The sequence below is a fragment of the Megalobrama amblycephala genome, linkage group LG18 (assembly GCF_018812025.1).
Source record: "Megalobrama amblycephala isolate DHTTF-2021 linkage group LG18, ASM1881202v1, whole genome shotgun sequence".
Classification (NCBI taxonomy): Eukaryota; Metazoa; Chordata; class Actinopteri; order Cypriniformes; family Xenocyprididae; genus Megalobrama; species Megalobrama amblycephala.
The window spans coordinates 17363582-17386038 of NC_063061.1; the positions used below are offsets into that span (position 1 = coordinate 17363582).

General features: G+C 37.3%; 1 protein-coding gene across 1 annotated transcript; it reads left to right on the forward strand.

The window, feature by feature from the left end:
- The first annotated feature begins 734 nt into the window (after positions 1–734).
- Positions 735–21545, forward strand: slc6a7 (solute carrier family 6 member 7). Its single transcript, XM_048166196.1, has 15 exons — positions 735–1337; positions 2524–2749; positions 6654–6785; positions 7001–7149; positions 7252–7295; positions 8400–8538; positions 11463–11597; positions 11720–11823; positions 11916–12040; positions 12217–12329; positions 15078–15215; positions 15434–15533; positions 17510–17628; positions 17928–18101; positions 20766–21545. Exons 1-15 carry the CDS (start codon positions 1215–1217, stop codon positions 20931–20933), a joined length of 1989 nt encoding a protein of 662 aa, XP_048022153.1. The 5' UTR covers positions 735–1214; the 3' UTR covers positions 20934–21545.
- The last annotated feature ends 912 nt before the right edge of the window (positions 21546–22457 follow it).

Sequence of the window (22457 nt, forward strand, 5' to 3'; positions counted from 1 at the left end):
ACAGCTAATACAACAAAGACAATAAGACATCCTTACAACAGAAATAAGACCTCATACACATGTACATCCCAAAATTCATGATGTTCAGCCATTTATAGCCATAACCATTTTTTTGTTGATTTATCCCATTGTTATTTTAGGATAACACTTATATGAACTCATGGATAGCTGATTGTTGTCATGCAAGCACAGGTCATGTCTATTTGAATTTTTTTTCTTTTTTTTTTATCTGTTTACCAAGCTCCCTTTTCAATAAAATGTGAAATCACAAATAAAATAAACCAAAATGTTTACATATATTCTGTTTTAGCCATGGTTTTTGCACAGCTCAGTATTTACAAGTTTGTAGAGAACTGATAATATTTTAGTTTTTGGTAATTATGGAAGATGGACACATTCACTTTGTATATTCAAATAAATGCAGAAATAATTTTATTTAATAAATATGTATTGAATGAATGTTTATGAATAAGTACACAAATAAATAATAATTGAACAGATAAATATACATAAATGAACAAATAAATATAATTCGTATATATTTATTAATTAAATTGTATTATTTTAATAGTTTTATTTAAAATATAGATTTTTTTGTGTCTGTTGCTGACTCACAAGTCGAGTTTGCGTCTTACCAAGCCAGCACAGTGAGCACACACTGCGGTTTCCTGCTGCTGTAGTGAACATGGTGAAGTGGCTTCCTGTTAAAATGAGACGAATATACGCTTATAACGTAGCGTGAGATGAAGTGTACTTTTTTGGCAGGCGACAACCAACAGTAAACTTCTTTGGCAGCCGAAAATAATGCTTTCACATTTGATGTCAGGAACTGAGACACATTAGCCAACCATACTGTAATTTGTCGCAATAGCGTATAGACACAATACTTGTCAATAAACAAAGACAGAGAAAGACTGAAAGCTAAACATATACCCTAATAAACACCAAAAAGGATGGAGGATGGGAATGACCAGCAGTGGTCCTAGGAGGGGTATTATTTGCGAGTTTACCTGCAGGAAGGTGAGCTCTGCGTGCGGAACAGACACCGGCGCCTCCCTTCATCGACTGTTCCTCCCTCCCTCCCCCAACCAACAACATGGATCATCGCAGTCCACCTGCGCTTTGTAGTCAAGATTACTCTATTTTTATTTCTAAATCATCTATATAAGGTCTCTAGAACATTACAATCTGTTTTGAGTCAACCAGTGTCCTCAATGAAATCATTCAGTGAACAATGTAGCGAGAATCAGAAGAAAAACGCTGTGGAGATGCCGAGTGAGGAGGCGAGAACTGCACCTGGAAACGGTGCGACTGTGAACGCAGGACCAACAAGAGAGGTAGGCTACTTACTAATACTAATTCACGCGAATACATATTTTACACGAGGAAATGAACATATTTTTTATGTTATTTGAGTTTCGAAAGAAACTTGGACTCGTTTGAGCACGGTTGGCTTGCTGGTCTGTCGAGGTAACACAACCCGTCTGCCCTCATTCCTGTCCATGGCTGCTTTTCACCACGATTAACTAGTATTTTTTTTAAAGGTAAATAAAAGTTTAGTTAGTATGATTGAGGAGTAGTTTATCAAAAATGCGAATTCTGCCTTTTTTAAACTCTCATTTGGCTCCATAAATGTTTGACTTTTTTCCACACAGAAGGAGAATTACAGCCTCTGTCACCATTCACTTTTATGGCATCTTCTTGGCATGCAATGAAAGTGAATGGTGACTCATATTAATTTCTGGATGAACTGTCCATTTAGCACTCTCTTGGTAGATAATAAACCAATAAAAATATTAATTGGAAGGATGAGGATCAAAGTAAGCTGTATTCAGGAAAGAAAAAGTAAATAAAGATGACAAAACTATGATTACAAAATATAATGCTGGCCTGCCTGCATACCATAGACAGCCTAATTATAATACTTATCATCATCATCATCATCAATATTATCAATATTTATATGTTGAAAAATGCCTGCAAATAATGTCAGTTACAACCACCCTTTTTCAGTAGTGTGTAATCTATGTTCTTTTAGCAATCAAATTACTTCCCCTTTATCTCACTATAGGATTCACACTGCACAAACCAAACTGACCATTAGTTCCTCATCCCAGACTTTAGTTAAATACAGTACTGGCTTATATAGTCTTCAGGTGACAAGAGAAGTAATGCAAACTAGATGAAAGCATTTGGCAAACTATGATATTGGCTTGAAAAAACATGGTGAAAAGTTTTAAAATCTTGAAGTTTGGAGGCTTTAAGATTGGAAGAGTTTGTAGTAGCTAAAAGCTAGAAGGTTTTGAGGCCAGATAGTTGCAGTTGTGTTCTTGGTGGTTGTTAGGGCGTGGTTAGGCAGTTGCTAGGGTGATACCTAAAGCCTACTGACGGTCTGATTCAAAAGAGGACTTACTGCTCAGATTTATATCTTCTGACTTAATTATTGAAAGACAAAAAGTGTGTTGATCTGTAAAATGGTTGTGTTTGATCAGTGATCATAACTTTGAATGATCTTCTTGGCAGAGTCCAGCACAGCAGAACGGGATTGTGTCTTCTCATGATGTCAGCAGCCCTGTATCCCAGTCCCAAACTGAGCATCAGCTTCCATCCACTGCACCAGCTTCTCCTGCTCACCCTCCCAGAGAACAGTGGGGCGGCAAATATGAATTTCTTCTCTCCTGTATTGGGTACTGTGTTGGCCTGGGAAATGTCTGGAGGTTCCCCTACCTCTGCTACAGAAATGGTGGAGGTGAGCGACATTAAATATGAAAAATAATCTGTTAGGATGAATGGAACATACATTATGGGTCATTTTAATTCTCAGTGTAAATTTACAATTATTTGGTGAAAATATGGCAGGCAAAATCCAGTCATTTCAATAGGAATCTACATGGGTGCATGTTTTGTGCGAGGGGATGAAAAAATTCCCTACACAGATTGTTCGTCACAAAATCGCCATGTTGACCAACAGAAAGATGCTTGATTTTACAGTGACTTCTGTGTGATCTGTGCTTCATACATCACTGCACTAATGACAACAGACAATGGACCTGCTTTGGTTGAAATTTTTTGCTTATATTTGTGATCGCACCTTAATTTTGTCTGAAAGTGAGTCATTTTGCCACATAAACAAAGTTGTAGTAAATGGGTCTTTCATGGGTAAACCAGGAAGTTTGGCTGAAATCCATCTCTCCGACCAACCAACCAACCAAAACCAAAAACCCCTCCCTATAGTAGGGAGGAGGGCACATTCCTCTTTAAACCTCTGAAACAAATTTGTCCAAACCAGGAAGGCCTCAAAAAAGGAAGAAATTTGCAATGTAAAGATGGTTAGTAATACAGATGAAGACACCTGTTCAAGGATTGTGGGAAGGTGATGTTGAAAAGCACTGAGGTTTTATGTTTCATGTTACAATAGTAAATTCATAAAAACAATGGATTCTAAAGGCAATTATGACGAAGAGATTTAATTCCAACATGAATGTGCTAAACAACACTTTGAATGTCACTTCTGAACTATGGCATTTTGCTAAATGCCAGGTTAGAAACCAAAGAAATACAGCAAGAGCCGGTGGCGTCTGAAAGTGGACACCGAAATTGCTTCCTTTTCTCTAACATATTGGAGTGTAATATATCAGTGGTGTGCGGTGGTGTTTTAAAATGTTTCACATTTTGTATATACTGTATATCAAATGTAAATTTATGTCTGTTATTCTTAATTTTAAGTATAATTTTTTTAATGTTTTTACGCATTTATTTCAAAATAATAACTAAAGGCATTAACAATTTAAACAGTATATTTTATTTGTAAACTAATGTTCAGCTTTTCTTTTTAATGGTCAACTTATTTTCAGTCATCAATCTTTTACATACTGGTCACACACATTTTTTAATTTCCCCAGGCTGATTGCTCACTAAAAACCCCCACAGTCATCATGTTTTCAGGCCATTTCAAGTTTGATTTTGACGTGACATAAAGTGGTGAAATGGCTTTGTTTACTTACATTTTAATTGGTCTTCCCATCATTGTCTTCATTCAGGCCGATAAAGACGCATTTGAAAACAAGAGGCGGGATTTCCTCGTGAACCGATCATATCCAATCAAAGCGCGATGGAGACATTGCCTCCTCTCACATGACTTTCCCCCATTCATTCTCAATTACCCCCCACTACCCACCACACGCTTTAGGGGGGCTGTTTTAATAGTTTTAATTTCACCTGCGGGTGTCGCTGTTGGACACTGTTACTTCATGAAACGAGTGACTTTTATACTTTTTATTGTAGCATTTTGTAATATATGCATTGTTTTAGTTTTGTTAATATGTTTCTCATCCAGTTTTTTTGAGGGGACACTGCCTCCCTTGCCTCCTCGGAGGAAACGCCCCTGTTATATATGCATACACACACACAGTAGAAAGCATGTTTCTGGATAAATTGAAACTAAAAAATACAGTATGTTAAAAAATATTGAATTATTATTTTTAAAAATCGTTTTGAGTGAATAATTCAATGACTCACTCAAAGACTTCTTTACTGGATGAATCGGCATTTTTGAACATCTATTGAACGATTCAAATGACAAATATATTTTTTCACTTGTCGCCACCTACTGGTGTAACAATGTAATTGATACAATATTTATTTCAAGCATCAAAAAGGTGATTTACTCTATTTTGATTGTTAACGTAGACATCAGAGGCCGTATTCACAAAAATTTAAGGCTAAAAGTAGCTCCTAACTTGCCAATTTAGGAGAAAGGTTTTAGGACTCCTAAATTTTTGCTCTAACAGTATTTCACAAAGCATTTTAGCGCTAAAACTAGCTCTTAAATCTGTGAAACGTTAGTAGTAGTCAAGAGGACTCCTAAATCACTAAGACCAAATCACAAAGAATCCTAATGGCCGTTGCCGTCAGTCCGCCTCAGCCAATTTGCTCAAAGATACTGTACACCATGAGAGCCTTGAGTGTTGAACATTTTCTTCATAAATGCAATACATATTTTGATTTATAGATTTGAATCTATGATAAAACGGCAAAAATAAGTCTTTAATAAATAAATAAATAATGTCTGATTACCTGTGGCAGTTGTTTTCACGAGTTCACACTTACAAATGATCAAATAGAGTAAAAAAATATAATAAGCGTATTTGGCGTGCTGTCCAAGGGGATCGAGGGCTCCGAGCTTGGAATTTAGCCCAAACCCAGAGTTCTCCCCCATATCCCCAGCCGAGAGTTGGCGGAGGGTTGCAGAAAACATCCCCCATCATAGTTAGTGTAGAACATCATCGGGTTGACATCATCCATAGCAGCAATGAGGTCAGCCCCGCCCTTACTCTTAATTAAGACTTCTCTCTATTCCTTAGTAAAAGCTTGTTTTAGCAGCTTTGTGAATGGGTTTTAAGAGAAAACTCTTAGCTAAGAACTTTTACTGCTATTTAAGAGAACTCTTAGTGGTAAGATAAAATGTTTTGTGAATTCACCCCCAGAACTGTAAGCTTTATTCCAGTACTTCTGTGATACGAATTATTGTAAAAGATGATATTTTGATTATTGAAATGATACTGTGTGGTTCAAAAGACTGTTTGTGAAGCTGTTTCATACCTATACATGAAAACTGCTCTCTCTGGGTCAGCAGCAGTGCCAAACGCAGATTTGAATGTTTCCTGTGATCGTACTTATCAAAGGTTTAATAGACACATTGAATCATTGAAATTTAGTAATAAGATTGTGTGGGTTTATGAATCGAGATTACGATCTTTTAATGATCAATTGTGCAGCTTTAACACAGTGATGTTTCAGTTCTGGGTCCCACTTTATATTAAGTGGCCTTAACTACTATGTACTTACATCAAAAAATAAGTACAACGTACTTATTGGGTTCATATTGAATTGAAAAACACTTTTGCTGCTTTTGAGGTGGGATACGGGTAAGGTTAGGGAAAGCTTTGGTGGTATGGGTAGGATTAAAGGTAGGGGTAAGGTGTAAGGGATGGGTCAACAGTGTAATTATAAATGTAAGTACAGAAATTAATTACAGATGTAATTACATGCAGTTGTTTTTAAAATATAAGTACAATGTAAAAACATGTATGTACACAATAAGTGCATTGTATCAAATGATTAATTTAAATGTAAGTACATAGTAGCTAATATAAAGTGGGACCGATATTTACTATTTTCAATGTATACAGTGTTTTTTAAGGTTCTGGATGGTTTGAAGAGACTTAATGTGAAATGTATGAATAATACAAATCCTGAGGATGGGGGAAAAAAAACATTGACAAATACCACTGATTTAGGAGTGTGGAATCACTAGCACAAATGACATAATTTGTGATTGTGGCTCAGTGGTTAGTGTACATGCTCCAACATGTTGAGCTGTGGTGCTTATGCTGGTGAACTTTGAATCTTACTCATGCCATTAAAAAAATCTCATTTCACTAATCCACCATCCTCACCACAATAATTTCTTGTCTCATACTATTAGTATTAATAAAAGTCCAAAAATTAACATTAACAACAAAAATTATGAAGAAAAAAAAAATTATATTTGAGCCTTTGACAGGTGCTTTTATCCAAAACAACTTGCATTGCATTCAATGTATGCAGTTCACTTCACATCACGTTGACTGTTATCCTGTGTTGTGTTGCAGGTGTGTTTCTCATCCCATACTTCATCATGCTCTTCTTAACGGGAATGCCTCTTTTCCTCATGGAGCTCAGCCTGGGCCAGTATGGAGCCGCGGGTCCCATCACCGTCTGGAAGTGCTGTCCCCTCCTCAAAGGTACCACAACACATGCAATTCATCAATTCAGCAGTTTAATTATGGTTTGTAAATTGGGCTGACTGTAAAATTGGATTTGAGTTCTATTCATTATTCGAAGTCATGTAGCTCCATTTTGAAGTAAGAATAAATGGTCCTTCTGTATGTTAATAATCAGTAATTAAATACATGGCTAAACAAATGGAGATAATGGTGTTGTCCTGGCTTCGTTGCAGGGATTGGCATAGGGATGCTGTGTGTGTCCATTCTAGTGTCTCTCTATTATAATGTCATTATTGCTTGGACGTTCTACTACCTGGGCAGCTCTTTCCAGAGCCCCCTGCCGTGGTCATGTGATGCTCTTCATAACATTGCCTTTTGTGGAGTAAGTCTTACTTTTCTGCTAGAAAGCTGACATAAAATGTTGTCATTTGTAGCCTTATAGACTACTGCCTATCATCTGTGTTACCAATTTTTTTCTCCACAGAACAAAACTAATGTCACCCAAAGTCCCTCTGAGGTCTTCTGGAAGTAAGGATTCTCAGTTATTTTTTTTTTTCTCAGTTTCTCTGTATAGAAATGTACTAAACTAGTTTGTACATTGCCTTCTTTTATAAATAAATTAAATTAAATGAAAAAATATTTTTAAAATACCATGATTTTGAAACTAGTATATTAATATATTTACGTATGATCCATAAAATGTTCACTTTATGCATGTGCATTTTATGTTTTTTTTTTGTCTCAGTAAATGTTGTAATTTGTAAAAAAATACTTGAATTATCATAGTTTCATGAAGCACAAGCACAACAGATTTCTGTGTAAAAAAAAAAAAAAAAAAAAAATATTTAATTAAAATGAATGGGAGAGTTTATATACAAATTGATTAATGAAAGTTTTCCATAAAAATGTATGTAACATTTTAAAATAAGGTTAAATCTGTTAACATTATTTAATGCATTAGGTATCATGAACTAACAATGAAAAAATATTTAAAGCATTTAATAATGTTGATTTTAAAAATGTTCTGTACATTTTTTATTATTATTTGTTCATAATGCATTCATGTTAATTTATAACTTTTTTTATTTGTTAAGAAATTAATACCTTTATTCCGCAAGGATGCATTAAATTGTGCATTTAAAGTGCCTTTAAAGATATTTATAATGTTTAATATATAAAAATATATTTACAAAAAAATTCTATTTCAAATAAATGCCATTCATGTGGACTTGAATGTATCACAAATATTAAGCAGAACAACTGTTTTCAACATTAATAATAATCAGAATCAGTCATGTGACACTGAAGACTGGAGTAATGATGCTTCAAATTCAGCTTTGCCATCACAGGAATAAATGACGTTTTAAAATGAGTTTGCTTGTGTTTCGTGTTTGTTCACATCCTTGAATCTAAAAATACCACAGTTACAGGTGTGATAATGTACAGCAAACATGCGTCCAAGTCCAAAGTCCTGCTCTCACTGACTCACATAGACCTGTAAAATCTATTTTAGTGTTCAGTGGTGAAATTAATGCCACAAAACCACTTGAAACTGTCCTAGACTGTTAACATGCGGTGAAGCCAATGGCACAATACTGAACTTGAGTCTTACACTGTTTTGTGTGTGTTCAGTGTGAAGGTTCTGGGTGTGGTGAACAGTGAAGGGCTGCATGATCCCGGTCCAGTGCGTTGGCCTCTAGCTCTCTGTTTGCTGGCTGCCTGGGTCGTCATTTTTCTCTGCATGCTCAAGGGCATTCGCAGCTCTGGCAAGGTAAGACCTCACCCAGCCTTACAGAAATCCACAGTGCATCCATTTGGCTTTTTTTCCCAATAGGAAAGGAGGTGTAAATGTTACTTTAGTACCATTAACAAATAATATTATAGTTTTTTATTAACATTTAAAATGTTTTTTTTTTTTCCATTTTAAGTAATTTTGTTGTGTTTTTGTCTTTTTTTTATTATTATTAATTTTAAACACCTATATAGTTATATAGTTGTTATTGATTTTTATTTTAGTTTTAGTTATTTTAGTACATTAAATTAAACCAGGGCTGCCAACTCTCAGGCATTCAGGCAATTGACACTGTTCTCACACCACACATCCATTTTTTCACGCTGTGCAAAAAAAATTCTGACAACGCGCCGACAGACAAGACAGAGCAGGTTACTTTTGATATAAACTAAGTCTCAGCTTAAATTCTCAAATTTTGTCAATTTTATTACAAACAATAAATACCTTTAATGTGGTGTGACAGATCACTGTAGCACCTGTTCAAGCAGCACTTGATCCTCTTTATTACTAGTTATAGCACCAAATAAACATGAATGAACATCAGAAGGTACAGTGGGGAAAATAATTATTTGATCCCCTGCTGATTTTTTTTTTTTTAAGGGTCTACAATTTTTATGGTAGGTTTATTTTAATGGATAGAGACAATGTATAAAGGTTATAAATTGATTTGCATTTCAGTGAGTCAAATAAGTATTTGATCCCCAAGCAAAACTTGGTGGAGAAACTCTTGTTAGCAAGCACAGAGGTAAGACGTTTCTTGTAGTTGGTCACCATGCTTGCACACATCTCAGGAGGGATTTTGGTCCACTCCTCTTTACAGATCCTCTCTAAATCCTTAAGGTTTCTTGGCTCAAGAGATTTTCTATAGAATTAAGGTCTGGTGACTGGCTAGGCCACTCCATGACCTTAATGTGCGTCTTTTTGAGCCACTCCCTTTGTTGCCTTGGTGGTATTTTTTGGCCGTTGTCATGCTGAAAGACCCATCCATGACCCATCTTCAGTGTTCTGGCTGAGGGAAGGAGGTTCTTATCCAGAATCTTTTTATGATACATGGCCCCATCCAAGTCATCCTGTAGAGAAACATCCCCAAAGCATAATGTTCCACCTCCATGCTTGACTGTAGTTATGATGATTTTGGGGTCATAGTCAGCATTTCTCTCCCTCCAAGCACAGTGAGTCGAGTTGCCATAGAGCTCAATTTTGATCTCGTGACCACAGCACTTTCTCCCAAGCCTTCTCTGAATCATTTAGATGTTCAGGCGGTCCTGTACATGTGCCTTCTTGAGCAGGGGGTCCTTGCGGGCACTGCAGGATTTCAATCCATCGTGGCATAATGTGTTACCAATGGTTTGCTTGGTGACTGTGGTCCCAACTGCATTGCATTAATAAGCTCCTCATGTGAAGTTCTGAGCTGATCCCTCACCTTTCTCACGTTCATCCTTTCCTCATAATGCGAGATCTTGAATGGAGCACCAGGCAGAGGGCGATTGATGATTATTGTGTATTTCTTCTGAATAATCGCACCAACTGTTGTCTCCTTCTCAACAAGCTTTTTGCTGATGGTCTTGTAGCCCATTCTTGTGCGGGTCTACAATCTTGCCCCTGACGTCCTTTAACAGCTCTTCGGTCTTGCCCATGGTGGTGGGAGAGGTTGGAATGGAAGATAGAGATTCTGTGGACTGGTTTCTTCTATACACATAACAAGATGGCATTAGGAGAATTTTTTTTTTAAGTGACAGGACTTTGTTCCACTTGGGCACATAACCAATCTGTGGGAGCCAGAATTCTTGCTGGTTGGCAGGGGATCAAAGTCAATTGATGTTTTTTTTTTTTTTTCTGGATTTTTTTTGTTGATATTCTGTCTCTATCTGTTAAACCTACCATAAAAATTATAGACCTTTAATTTATTTGTAAGTGGTCAAAAAAAAATCAAAATCAGCAGGGGATCAAATAATTACTTTCCACACTGTATGTTGAAAGATACAGTACAGCTAACTAAAATGTATCATGTCTCATCTAATCGTTCAATTAGTGTTTCAACTGTGGAAAGATGTGAATAAAACAGCTTGTGAACAATGTGACCATATAGCGTGTTAGTTAGCTAAACAAATGAAATCTAGAGAGGAGCATTTTGCTAAATGCATGCACTGTTATTATTTTTATACATGTATATCATTAAAAAATATTATAACATTATTCTAAAACCACATTAAGTGACGTGACGTTTAGCCAAGTATGGTGTCCCATACTCAGAATTTGTGCTCTGCATTTCACTGATCCAAGTATACACACACAGCAGTGAGTATTGAACACACACACACACACACACACCGTGAACACACACCCGGAGCACTAGGCAGCCATTCTTGCTGCGATGCCGGGGAGTGATTGGGGATTCGGTGTCTTGCTCAAGGGCACCTTAGTTGTGGGTTTATATGTGTGAGTATAAAAAGAGCACTGTTCATTCACTTCCCCACAACTTCTGAGGCCACAACTGCCCCGTATCAGTTATATAAGAATGACTTGTTAATTGTAATCTTTAGTAATAATACCAGCTGACAAGTTTGTTTACATAAAAAAAATTAACATGTAGGCCCTACTGTATTTAGCCAAATGAATCAATCAGAATCAAATTGCAAGCTTATGACATCAAAGACACCCCCCATAATTCATCATTCCAAGCTGAACTCAAAAGTTGTCAGCCCTGAATTAAATTAAATGAAAATGAGAAATGTTGCCTTGGCAACTAGCTAAAATAAAATACATTCAAAAAAATTTTTTTTTAATATTTTATTTTATTTTTTATGGTTTTAGTTTTAGTTAACTATAATTACCCTGGTGTTGACATCATATGATGCTGCTTCAGAGCAGAAATTAATTTCCCATGTTTCCTCTGATGTGAGGTGGTGTATGTGACTGCCACCTTCCCCTATTTTGTGCTGCTTGTCCTCATCATCAGAGGGGCCACCCTTGAGGGCTCCTTAAACGGTGTTGCCTTTTACCTCACGCCAAACTGGGTCCATTTGGCTAATGCACAGGTACCATTTCCTAAATAGTACAATTTTTTTTTTTTAATCGATGCTACAGTTTTTCATTTCTTTCAGTTTTGTATACAACTTCCTGTTATTGTAGGTCAGTTTGTAACTTCCTGTTATTGTAGGTGTGGAATGATGCTGCGTCGCAGATTTTTTATTCTTTGGGTATTGGAGTTGGTGGCCTCCTATCAATGGCATCTTACAATAAATTTGACAATAATGTCATCAGGTGAGGCTTTTTACTGTGGGAAAACACTTTGTTTTTGCTTTTGGTCTCATGAAACTTTACTTAAAAGTCTCAAAATGATTTCTTTCCTGCAGGGATACTCTGATTATCACTATAGGGAACTGCGCTACCAGCTTTTTTGCAGGTTTTGCCATTTTCTCTATCCTGGGTCATATGGCTTGGAGGAAGGGAGTGCCTGTGGGTCAGGTGGCAGACACAGGTACATCCTGTTTAGCCTGTCATGTTACTTCTCCCTCTTCTGATATACTGGATAACTCTGCACACACCAGCCTTGATTTACAGTCAATTAAAATGTTTTTAGATCCTTGCAGTTTCAATGCCTATGCATAATTTATTATTTTTCAAGAACGCATGTCATTGTATTTCAACTTTTAGGTCCTGGTCTGGCGTTTGTTGCCTACCCAGAAGCCCTGGCTCTTCTCCCTGGATCAGTGTTTTGGTCCATTCTGTTTTTTCTCATGCTCTTTATGCTGGGAGTGGACACCCTGGTAAGACCCTGAAGTGCATTCAGGATTTTATGTTTGACAGTTATTCATGTTGCAGACCATTTTTTTATGTTGTTTCTAGTGTCACACCACACACATACACACTACCATTCAAAGGTTTGGGGTTGGTAAGAATTTTTAATGTTTTTGAACAAAGTTTCTTATGTTCACCAAGGCTGCATTTACTTGATCAAAAAATAAGTGAAAGTGACGTGAAGGCCAAGTATAGTAACCCATACTCAGAATTTGTCCTCTGCATTTAACTCATCCAGTTAGTCTACACACATTAGGAGCAGAGAGTATGAATGCACACACCTGGAGCAGTGTGCAGGCATTTTTGCTGTGGCACCTGGGAAGTGGTTAAAGGGATAGTTCAGCCAAAAATAAAAATTATCCCATGATTTACTCACCCTCAAGCCATCCTAGGCGTATACAACTTTCTTTATATTAAAAAATATTCTGGCTCTTCCAAGCTTTATTGTGGGAATGAATAGTGAATAGTAACTGATATTTTAAAGCCCAAAAAGCACATCCATCAACCGTAAAAGTAATCCATTGGCTTCAGGGGGTTAAAGGTGCAATATGTAAGAATTTTGCAGTAAAATATCCAAAAACCACTAGGCCAGTGATATATATTTTGTTCACTTGAGTACTTACAATATCCCAAATGTTTCCAACTATTTGTAAATCATGAGAAAATTGCAATTTTATCCAAGGCTCCGGGACGTGTGAGGAGTCGCCTGTCAATTGCGTCATACCCGCATTAACCTCGTTTTCTGGTTTTATTTTGTAGAAACCATGAAAACACCAAAGACGCTTTAATATTAATATGTTTTAATAGACAAGGGAACAACTGTTTTTATATATTTATAGACAGAATTCTAATTATTGTTATATAGCTCAACACGTTTAGTCATATTGTTTAAATCTAATTTTCTTGATTTTTTTTTTTTTTGCAAGTACCACGCTTTACCATGCCTCAGAGAAAAACACTATTTTGTGAAGTAGCTAACATACAGCATTTTCTCCATCATACAATACGTTTTAATTAACTGCATGCCATTTATCAACACAAGCCATAATTTAATATGATATTCTAAAATCAATCTAGTTTACTGCAGTGTGCAACAAGTGTCTCACAGCAGCCACCGAGCGAGTAACGTTATAACATAATTTTCAACACACTCAAATGTATCTAATATGATAAACACAGCTGTGTTACCTCATACTCATGGCCGGAAAAAGCAGAAGCGGCGCCAGCGACTGTGTCATAATAAAAGTTCTACGCTCAAATTTGGCGTTATCAAGCTAATCCTTTGTTTTGAATAGGTCTCCAGCAACCTCTAGCGGACAGAAAATATTATATACTGCACCTTTAATAAAGTCCTTCTGAAGTGAAGCAATGCGTTTTTGCATCGATTCCTGCGGAAGAGTGAAAGTTTGACCTGACGCACGAAAGCGGAAACGCAGAGGATAGAGCAAAACAAAACACCGGTCCCGAATTAGAAGTCTACAATGAGAATTTTTAAAGAGAAATGTCGGAGAAACTTGAGTTTTTTGCCCAGCCCTATTTGTTTGAACTGTGAGAGGCGTCTACTCTCACCCAAGCTTCCGCTACTCCTACATCCTACGTCATACGCCGGTGTTGTGCCGAATTTCGACCCCTGCCAGATTAAGATTAGGCTATCAGGTAGGGGGGGGGGGTAATAATTTGGCAAGGGGGGTAATAATTTGGCAGGGGGGGTCAAAATTTGCGTGGATGGATGTTACCGAATTTATAGTCCATGAAGTTATAAATATGGATATTTTTTTATTTATTTAGAAAGTTAAATACATCCTTTGTAAATATAAGTATTAATTTATTTAAAAGATCTGACCCCATACTTTTGAATGGTAGCATTTACTTTATTTCTGCACATATACATAAGAATAATCATTTGAATTTAGAGTATTTCAGTTGAATTCAAAGGATTGGCACCTGACATACAGATCTGCCTATTTATTTCTACTAAAATTAAAGTAAAATCCACATTAAATGACTGGAAAAGGCCACTGGAACTTGATCGGTTGAAAAGCGTGAGAACTCTGCTTGATATGAATCCAAGTGATCATGTTTCAGTGTTTCTGCATTAGAAATGTTATTGTATGAAACATCAGTATTCAGGAAGCAGATTTGTCAAGAGATGTGTGAAATATCAGTGTACAATACATCCTGTCTTGAAACACATTTACTGAAATGAGTGTTGTAGCTAAGTGATGGGATGTGCAGTAACACACCATGGTTTTCCTTCCTCTGTCTTCATTTGAAAGCCCTGTTTTTCTCTCAGTGTCTTTAAGTTCAGTTTCAGAGTATTTTATTGCTACATGTGTATTGACAAAACATTAATTGCGTTAAAGACAATGTGAAATCAAAATTGACCTCATCATACTTTTTTGTTTTTGACACAATGAATTATTAACAGGAATATTTGTGTATATATTTGATTGATTGATTGATAGATGAAAGCCAGTTTGGAATAAAGCATCTGCCAAAAGTATAAATGTAAACATGAGCACAAACAGATGATGGTAGATGATGGCACACAGCAGTCCTTGTGTTGCCCTAACAGCAAAACGAAGATCTGTTTAATTTTGTTGATGTAGATGTCAGGGAAACTTATGACATGTTTGTACACTCCTGACACGTTAAGACAGGACACAGTCCTTTGTTTAATTCTTGCTATTATGAAGTTCTCTCTCTCTGTCCTGTAGTTTGGGAACATGGAGGGCATCTGTACAGCAGTACTGGATGAGTTTCCTCAGCTCAGATCCAATCAGAAGCACAAAACGTTGTTCCTGGCACTGCTCTGTTTCGCCTTCTATCTGATGGGCCTGCTGCTTATCACTGATGTAAGAGGAGCAAACAAACCTATATTAGTATTCTGTTTTTGACATTTCTATAAATAGTTGTGTACAGATGTCCAAAGTTTAGTCATGCTTCTGAAATGTTTAATATCATAATTCATCATCTTGTCCATCTTAATATTGTTCAATAGGGATTCTCTTCATGCTTTTACTGTTTTTGTTGTCATATGCTTTCATTTTTGTCCTGTGTTTTTCCATCACAGGGTGGGATATACTGGTTCACGCTCATAGACTCCTTCAGCACTAGCTTTGGTCTCATCATCATTACTCTCTTCATGTGCATTGGCATCTCATTCTTCTATGGTACACTTTCTTTCATTTTCTCATGGGTGATGGTACTATAGTAGTTTAAGGGTGTGTTCACACTTGGAAGGTTTGGTTTGATTAAAACGAACTCTGGTGGAATTTCTCTGTTAGTGCGGTTCATTTGAATAAGTGTGAACGCTGCCATCCGAACCCTGGTGCGCTTCCAAATGAACTCTGGTGCGATTCGACTGAAATATGATCGCAACACGGCCAAAGACATCTAAACGAACCAAAAACAGGACTTAAAGGTGCCCTTGATTCAAAAATTGAATTTACCTCGGCATAGTTAAATAACAAGAGTTCAGTACATGGAAAAGACATACAGTGAGTCTCAAACCCCATTGTTTCCTCCTTCTTATATAAACCTCATTTGTTTAAACGACCTCCGAAGAACAGGCGAATCTCAACATAACACCGACTGTTACGTAACAGTCGGGGTGTATGCCCCAATATTTTTATAATGCCAGCCCATGATGTTCCCAACATTATAAAAGGCATTAGACAAGGGCAGCCAGTTAACGTCTGGAGCTGCACACAGCCAAATCATCAGACTAGGTAAGCAAGAACAACAGCAAAAAATGGCAGATGGAGCAATAATAACTGACATGATCCATGATAGCATGATATTTTTACTGATATTTGTAAATTGTCTTTCTAAATGTTTCGTTAGCATGTTGCTAATGTACTGTTAAATGAGGTTAAAGTTACCATCGTTTCTTACTGTATTCACGGAGACAAGAGCCGTCGCTATTTTCATTTTTTAAACACTTGCAGTCTGTATAATGCATAAACACAACTTCATTCTTTATAAATCTCTCCAACAGTGTAGCATTAGCCGTTAGCCACGGAGGACAGCCTCAAATTCACTCAGAATAAAACTTTAACATCCAAATAAATACTTTACTCACATAATTCGAAGCATGCATACAGCATGCATGACGAACATCTTGTAAAGATCCATTTGAGGGTTATATTAGCTGTGTGAACTTTGTAAATGCGCTGTAATATAGTCGAGAGCTTGTGTGGCAGGGAGCACGCGATTTAAGCGCCGCGTGTAAATCAGTGCATTGTTAATGATGCCCCAAAATAGGCAGTTAAAAAAATTAATTTAAAAAAATCTGGGGTATTTTGAGCTGAAACTTCACAGACACATTCAGGAGACACCTTAGACTTATATTACATCTTGTGAAAGAACGTTCTTGGGCACCTTTAATGTCACAAGATGAGACCCCAAAAAGGAAAGAATACTCAAGCATACCTATTTTTATGGGAACTACATTGCCCTTTACAGTTAGGTACAGGTGTTCTTGCATCACAAACTGATGTAACCAATCACATCAATGTGTGGGCGGGCTTTAGCATATCATTAACTATGACCGCTCTGAAGCTAGGGAGTCTCAAGAGAAGTATATTTTTCTGTTGATATGAAAAATCGGGTAGATTAGCAATATAGCGGGTGTATGATGTGTATTACGATGTTATGATGAACTACATGCCTTTCTTCACCGACTTTCTGAGTTGTTCAAAGCATAGCATTGTTAGAATTCAGCTGTCTGACTCTGAGATGGCGAATGGGAACATGGTTTATGTAACATTAGCAACACATTATTGGCTATTTAATAATGTAGTCAAGGCAAAAGGCTACCGTTATGTGTCCGATGTTTAAAAAAAAAGTGATACCATTCTGCAGCGTTTACCTCAGTAAGTTGACCGAGTGGATCTCTGAGCTCGCTCGAGTGAATGGAGGCGGGGCTAATTACCATATTCATACATCCGCGTATACTAAATGAAGCAAGGGTGTAGAGTTACATTCAAGCCATTTTAAGGCATGAAGACACTTTTTCACAGGAAAAAAACATTTAAATGTGTCATTTTGGTGGTCAAAGATGAGTTTTAAGGGATAAAATTGACTACAGGGAGACTTTAAAAACACTGTCTTGCAGATGACCTTTCTTTGTGTGATGTAATTGCAGGGGTGAACCAGTTCTGTCAGGACATTGTGGACATGATCTGTCGCTGTCCGCCCTGGTGCACAAAACTGCTGTGGTACTTTAAAGCCTGCTGGGTGGTTTTCACTCCCTTCCTGCTAACGGTGAGTGTCCTGTAATTGGTTGGGTTGTTTTGTGAGGTTTTCTGGTTATGATGAACAGTTGTAAATGTAATATGGAAATGATCATTTATCAGACTTTTAAGGGTCAGAACAGAATTGTACTATGATCAGAAACTTGCTTCTGCAGCAAAGTGGAATCAAACACCATGTCTGTCATGTGTCCAGTGTAATGAATAATTCAGAGTTGCTGGGACACTGTATCTCACTGAGAGTGATGGTCCCATTCATAGAGGCCTCTGTCTTTATATTCAGAATGACAAGAGATTGTTTTCTCTGTACAGTTCATCCTGACCTACATCTTCATCGAGATGTACCGTACGTCTCTGACCTACGGCTCATACGTGTTTCCGACCTGGGGCAAAGCGCTGGGCGTGTGTATGGGTGCCTTCTGCTGTCTGCAGATTCTTATCTGGGCAATTGTGGCTGTCAGTAAAGAGTCTGGCACTCTTAAAGATGTAAGTCTCTCCAAACCACCATACTGTTTTCAACATTGATAATAATAAATGCTTCTTGTGCATTAAATCAGCATATTAGAATGATTTCTGAAGGATCATGTGACACTGAAGACTGGAGTAATGCAGCTTTGCAATCACAGGACTCACATAAATTACATTTTAAAATATATTCAAATAAAAAGGTTATTTTAAATTGTAATAATATTTCATAATACTACTGTTTTTACTATAATTTTTGATTAAATAAATGCTTCATGCATAAATAAAAGGTGAGCATGAGAATTTCAAAAACAAAAAAAATCTCATACATGCATACTGTACATATTAACTGTAAGTACTTTATGCTAAAACTATAAATAACATATGTTAAAAATCATTTCAATGAAATTAATATTGATAATTGAAACATTTTAAATAAATGTAAATAAATAATGTTATAAATAAAAAAAATATTTAAAGTGCCCCTATTATGCTTTTTTGCGAATATACCTTTTATGTCATTTGTAATGTACTGTAGCTATTTGTGAATGAAAAATGTCTGCAGAGTTTCAAAGACCAGAGTTATTGTCGAGAATTGATTCGGAACTGCCCGTTCAAGTCGTCAGTAATTCCAGTCTCACTTCCTGCACAAACCTACTTAGGTTTGTAAAAAAATTGGCACTATTGCCAGCCTATGGACTTCATTGGCTGTCGTGAACAATGTCTACTTTGACACGCCTTCAAACACTGTAGTTGTAGCTGAGGCCTGGAATAGTTTAAATTCATGTTGTCAACATGTCAAGAAGAAGGTGTTTTCTGCACACTGAAAGCAAATTCACTTTGCATGCACTTCCCAAGGATGAGGACTCAAGCTTGAATTGATACGGTAAAACTGACGGCATCGTTACTGTTCATATCGCTGTCTATTCAAGCGCTGAGGAAGAAATTCAGATATGGTAATGGCCGTTTCATTTCCAACACGCACTCTTTAAGCGGTAGACCAATCACAAGAGACTGGGCCATCTGACCAATCAGAGCAGAGTATCTCTCTGAAAGGAGTTTAGAGAGTCAGAATCATTTATCGAACCTTTCATGCTGCGGTCACACGTCTGGGGCGTCTGATTTACATGTTAAGTCAATGTAAACGCGCGTCTAGTCATCCTGCAGCGCGAATCAAGCATATAGCGCGGCGCGAATCGGCCATTGACGCGCGAATGGCGCGGCGCGAATTGAGCGTTCACGCGCCTGACACCCGAGTTGAAAAATCTGAACTTTGGCGAAAATTCGCGGCGCGTTAACCAATCAGAGACTCTGCTTTGGTAAAGTGTTTATGACGTGATCAGCTGTGGAGACCAGAACAAAGATAATAGAGTGCCCCAGGGATGACGCATTTTTGTAGGCAAAACCCAGAAGCGAGTTAGCATTTTAGGACTTCCGGTTCCAACGCCGTAAAGTCTATGGGTTTTTTGAATGGGTTTTTGCTAAATCGCCTGAAATAAGGTCTGTGGTTAACAAAACCTCTAAATACTTTCACGTTTTGATCTATGACATAAAACACACCAGTTATAACCCACTTGTGATTTTTTTAAAACTTTTACTGTGTCTTAAAATCGGCGGTTGCTAACAAATTGCTAAAAGGGACTACTTCCTTTGGCGGGGACTTTAGACGTCATCATTAAAAACGGGACATTTGGACAGCATTTCTCATGAAAAAGTGGAAAAGTATTCATAACAGCACATATCATAATCAGCGAGCATGTTTTTAAATAAAGTTGTTTTTTAAATACAGTTTGAGGAAGCTTGGTGGTGACGTTGATCCGCGACCATGGTGTGCTGTAGTCTGTTTATAGTCTACTGTTAGCCTTTTATATCTGACGACTTTATTTAGGCTTCAAAATCTATAAATGTTGTGTCAACTTGTAAAGATTATCTTGACAGACAAAACGTGTAAGTGTCATAACCCTTTGTTAAACGCAGAGCTTATTTTCTGCGATTTTCCAAAAGTCTATGGGAAAAATGCATAGGCTTTCAACCGAGGGAACCCGTGCGCCGCTAACTTCCGGGTTGGCCTACAAAAACGCGTCATCCCTGGGGCACTCTATAGTCTGTGTGTGGCCACCTATGATGTGTCATCATATTTTTATAGAGACAGGAATAAAAAGGACCTTGCCTGGAAGAGGATAAGCGAAGAAATCGGACAATCTGGTTAGTTATAAAATGCTTTGCATGATTTTAGCCGTTGATCATAGCCCACCTGCTCGCTAGCAAAAGCCGGCCGGCATAACGGAGTTAAATTGCCTCTATAGTTTGCAACTGACAAGATGTGTTTATTCAGAGGCTTTGTGCAGAAAGAGATGGAAGCCCCTACCCTGAACACACTTTGTTTAGACACGCGAATAGAGCGAATTTTACGCGCGTCTGAAGCGTCTGACTTCAAAATGTTCAAGCGTCCAACTAGACCGTCTGGCGCGAATTTGACGCCCCAGACGCGTTCGGTGTGAACGCAGCATCAGACACTGAGAAGTGATGCTGCAGTGTAAATTTTGACCTTGAATGCATGTAATCTTATTGTATGAGACCGCCAAAACAAAAATAGGAGCCTTTAAAATGGCATAATAGGGGTACTTTAATTTTTTTAATTAATGTATAGCATGTGTGACACGTTTATTTTGACCTATGTTTCAGCGCTTTAAGAAATCCATCCGTCCCCTCAACTCTTGGCGTGTTAACAACATAAACATGGCCACTCAGGAGCAGCACGTGGAGCCCCAGACAGTAGAGGGACCCTTCACGGTTAACCTGACTGAAGCGGACTTCACCGCCATGAACTGGGAGGCCGTAAGCGAGGCGTAACACTGCCCCAAGTGTTGGGAGGTGGAACTGCACCCTCTCAAAAGGACAAGTACTGGTGAGAACTTCTGTCTGGAAAACGGTACACACTTCCTCGCCAGTCCAGCTGTACCGAAATGATGTTACTGACTTGTAGGAAAGTTTTTTTTTTTTTTTTTTTTATTTATGATTATGTTGCTCTTTTGAAATAGTACTGGGCCTAAGGCCAAAGTCAGAAGACTGAGAAACACAAAAGACATTTGGTTTCTTTGGTTGAATACTTGATGTCCTAAGGATTCCATTCCATGCCATTCACCTAGTCTTTTCATCAAAGAGTGTAAAGACTTATTTTATGTTACAGATTAAGGTAACAGACTCAGTAACATGATCTGTTTTTTCTTTACAGTACATAATGTACAAGAGCCAGGTCAAATCAAATCAGGACAATGCCTTTAAGAGACATGTGTAGCAAAACTGAACATATTTAAAATAGTAACTATTCACATGAAAATAAAATGTAGTGCAAGAGGCATTGTAAAGCCTCTTTAGAATGTTTAAATATATAAAAACATTACCATTTTCAACATGTTTTGAAATGCCACACATCCAGCAAATAAAATCAAAATGTCTTCATAATTTGTTCTCAGAAAAAGATGATGTTGACTAAGGGCAGATTCAGGTTATTTCAAGAAGCATACGTCCTTATGACAGAGGAGGCTCTGAAACAGGTTTGTTTATTCAGAGCACCATGGTAACAGTGGTAAACCTGCCCTTGTTGGGGCTTTGTTGTGGACACTAACTCATTGAGCTATCTGGATTTAGATGGTTTCTCTGAGAGTGCATGATGCCTCACCGTTTAATGTTCTGCTCCACTGCAGTAGGTGCAAACAAACCTTCAGGATATATTAAATAACACAGAATAAATGTGTGCAGACTGCACTGGTAAAAAAAAAGCTCTAGTATTCATAGTGTTCAGCTTACCCTGGATGAACAATTCAAGAATTTGGGGAATATATACACTGAACGTCTGCAGTGTTGGGTCTGCATACTGCGTTGGTGTATATTTCACAGTGGAACAATGATAGCATTGCTACTTCCTGCGACGGTTTCAAAAAGACATTTACAGATTTATCATCAGCTCTATGACGCAAAGAAAAAAAGAAATGCTGAGGAGGATACTCTAGAAACCTATTTAGGTGGGTTTTTTTTTTTTTGGTCAAGAAAATCCCAATTTAATTTATGTTGTGGTCTATTGGTATTTTATGCTAATTTATGAAAAAAAAACCCTGAACATTGAAAACCTGATGAACTATTTCATTATTTTTCACAATTTTCATAAATTTGGGGTCGGAAAGATTTTTAAATGTTAAATGTGACCCTGGACCATAAAACCAGTCATAAGTCGCACTGGTATATTTGTAGCAATAGCCAACAATACATTGTATGGGTCAAAATGATCGATTTTTCTTTTATGCCAAAAATCATTAGGATATTAAGTAAAGATCATGTTCCATGAAGATATTTTGTAAATTTCCTACTGTAAATATT

Bases quoted from the DNA above. Each gene is read 5' to 3' on its own strand.
- slc6a7 (XM_048166196.1), top strand. From the start codon at position 1,215: ATGAAATCATTCAGTGAACAATGTAGCGAGAATCAGAAGAAAAACGCT. The intron at 1,338-2,523 runs GTAGGCTACTTA...TCTTCTTGGCAG, and splicing joins ACGCAGGACCAACAAGAGAG to AGTCCAGCACAGCAGAACGG. The intron at 2,750-6,653 runs GTGAGCGACATT...GTTGTGTTGCAG, and splicing joins CTGCTACAGAAATGGTGGAG to GTGTGTTTCTCATCCCATAC.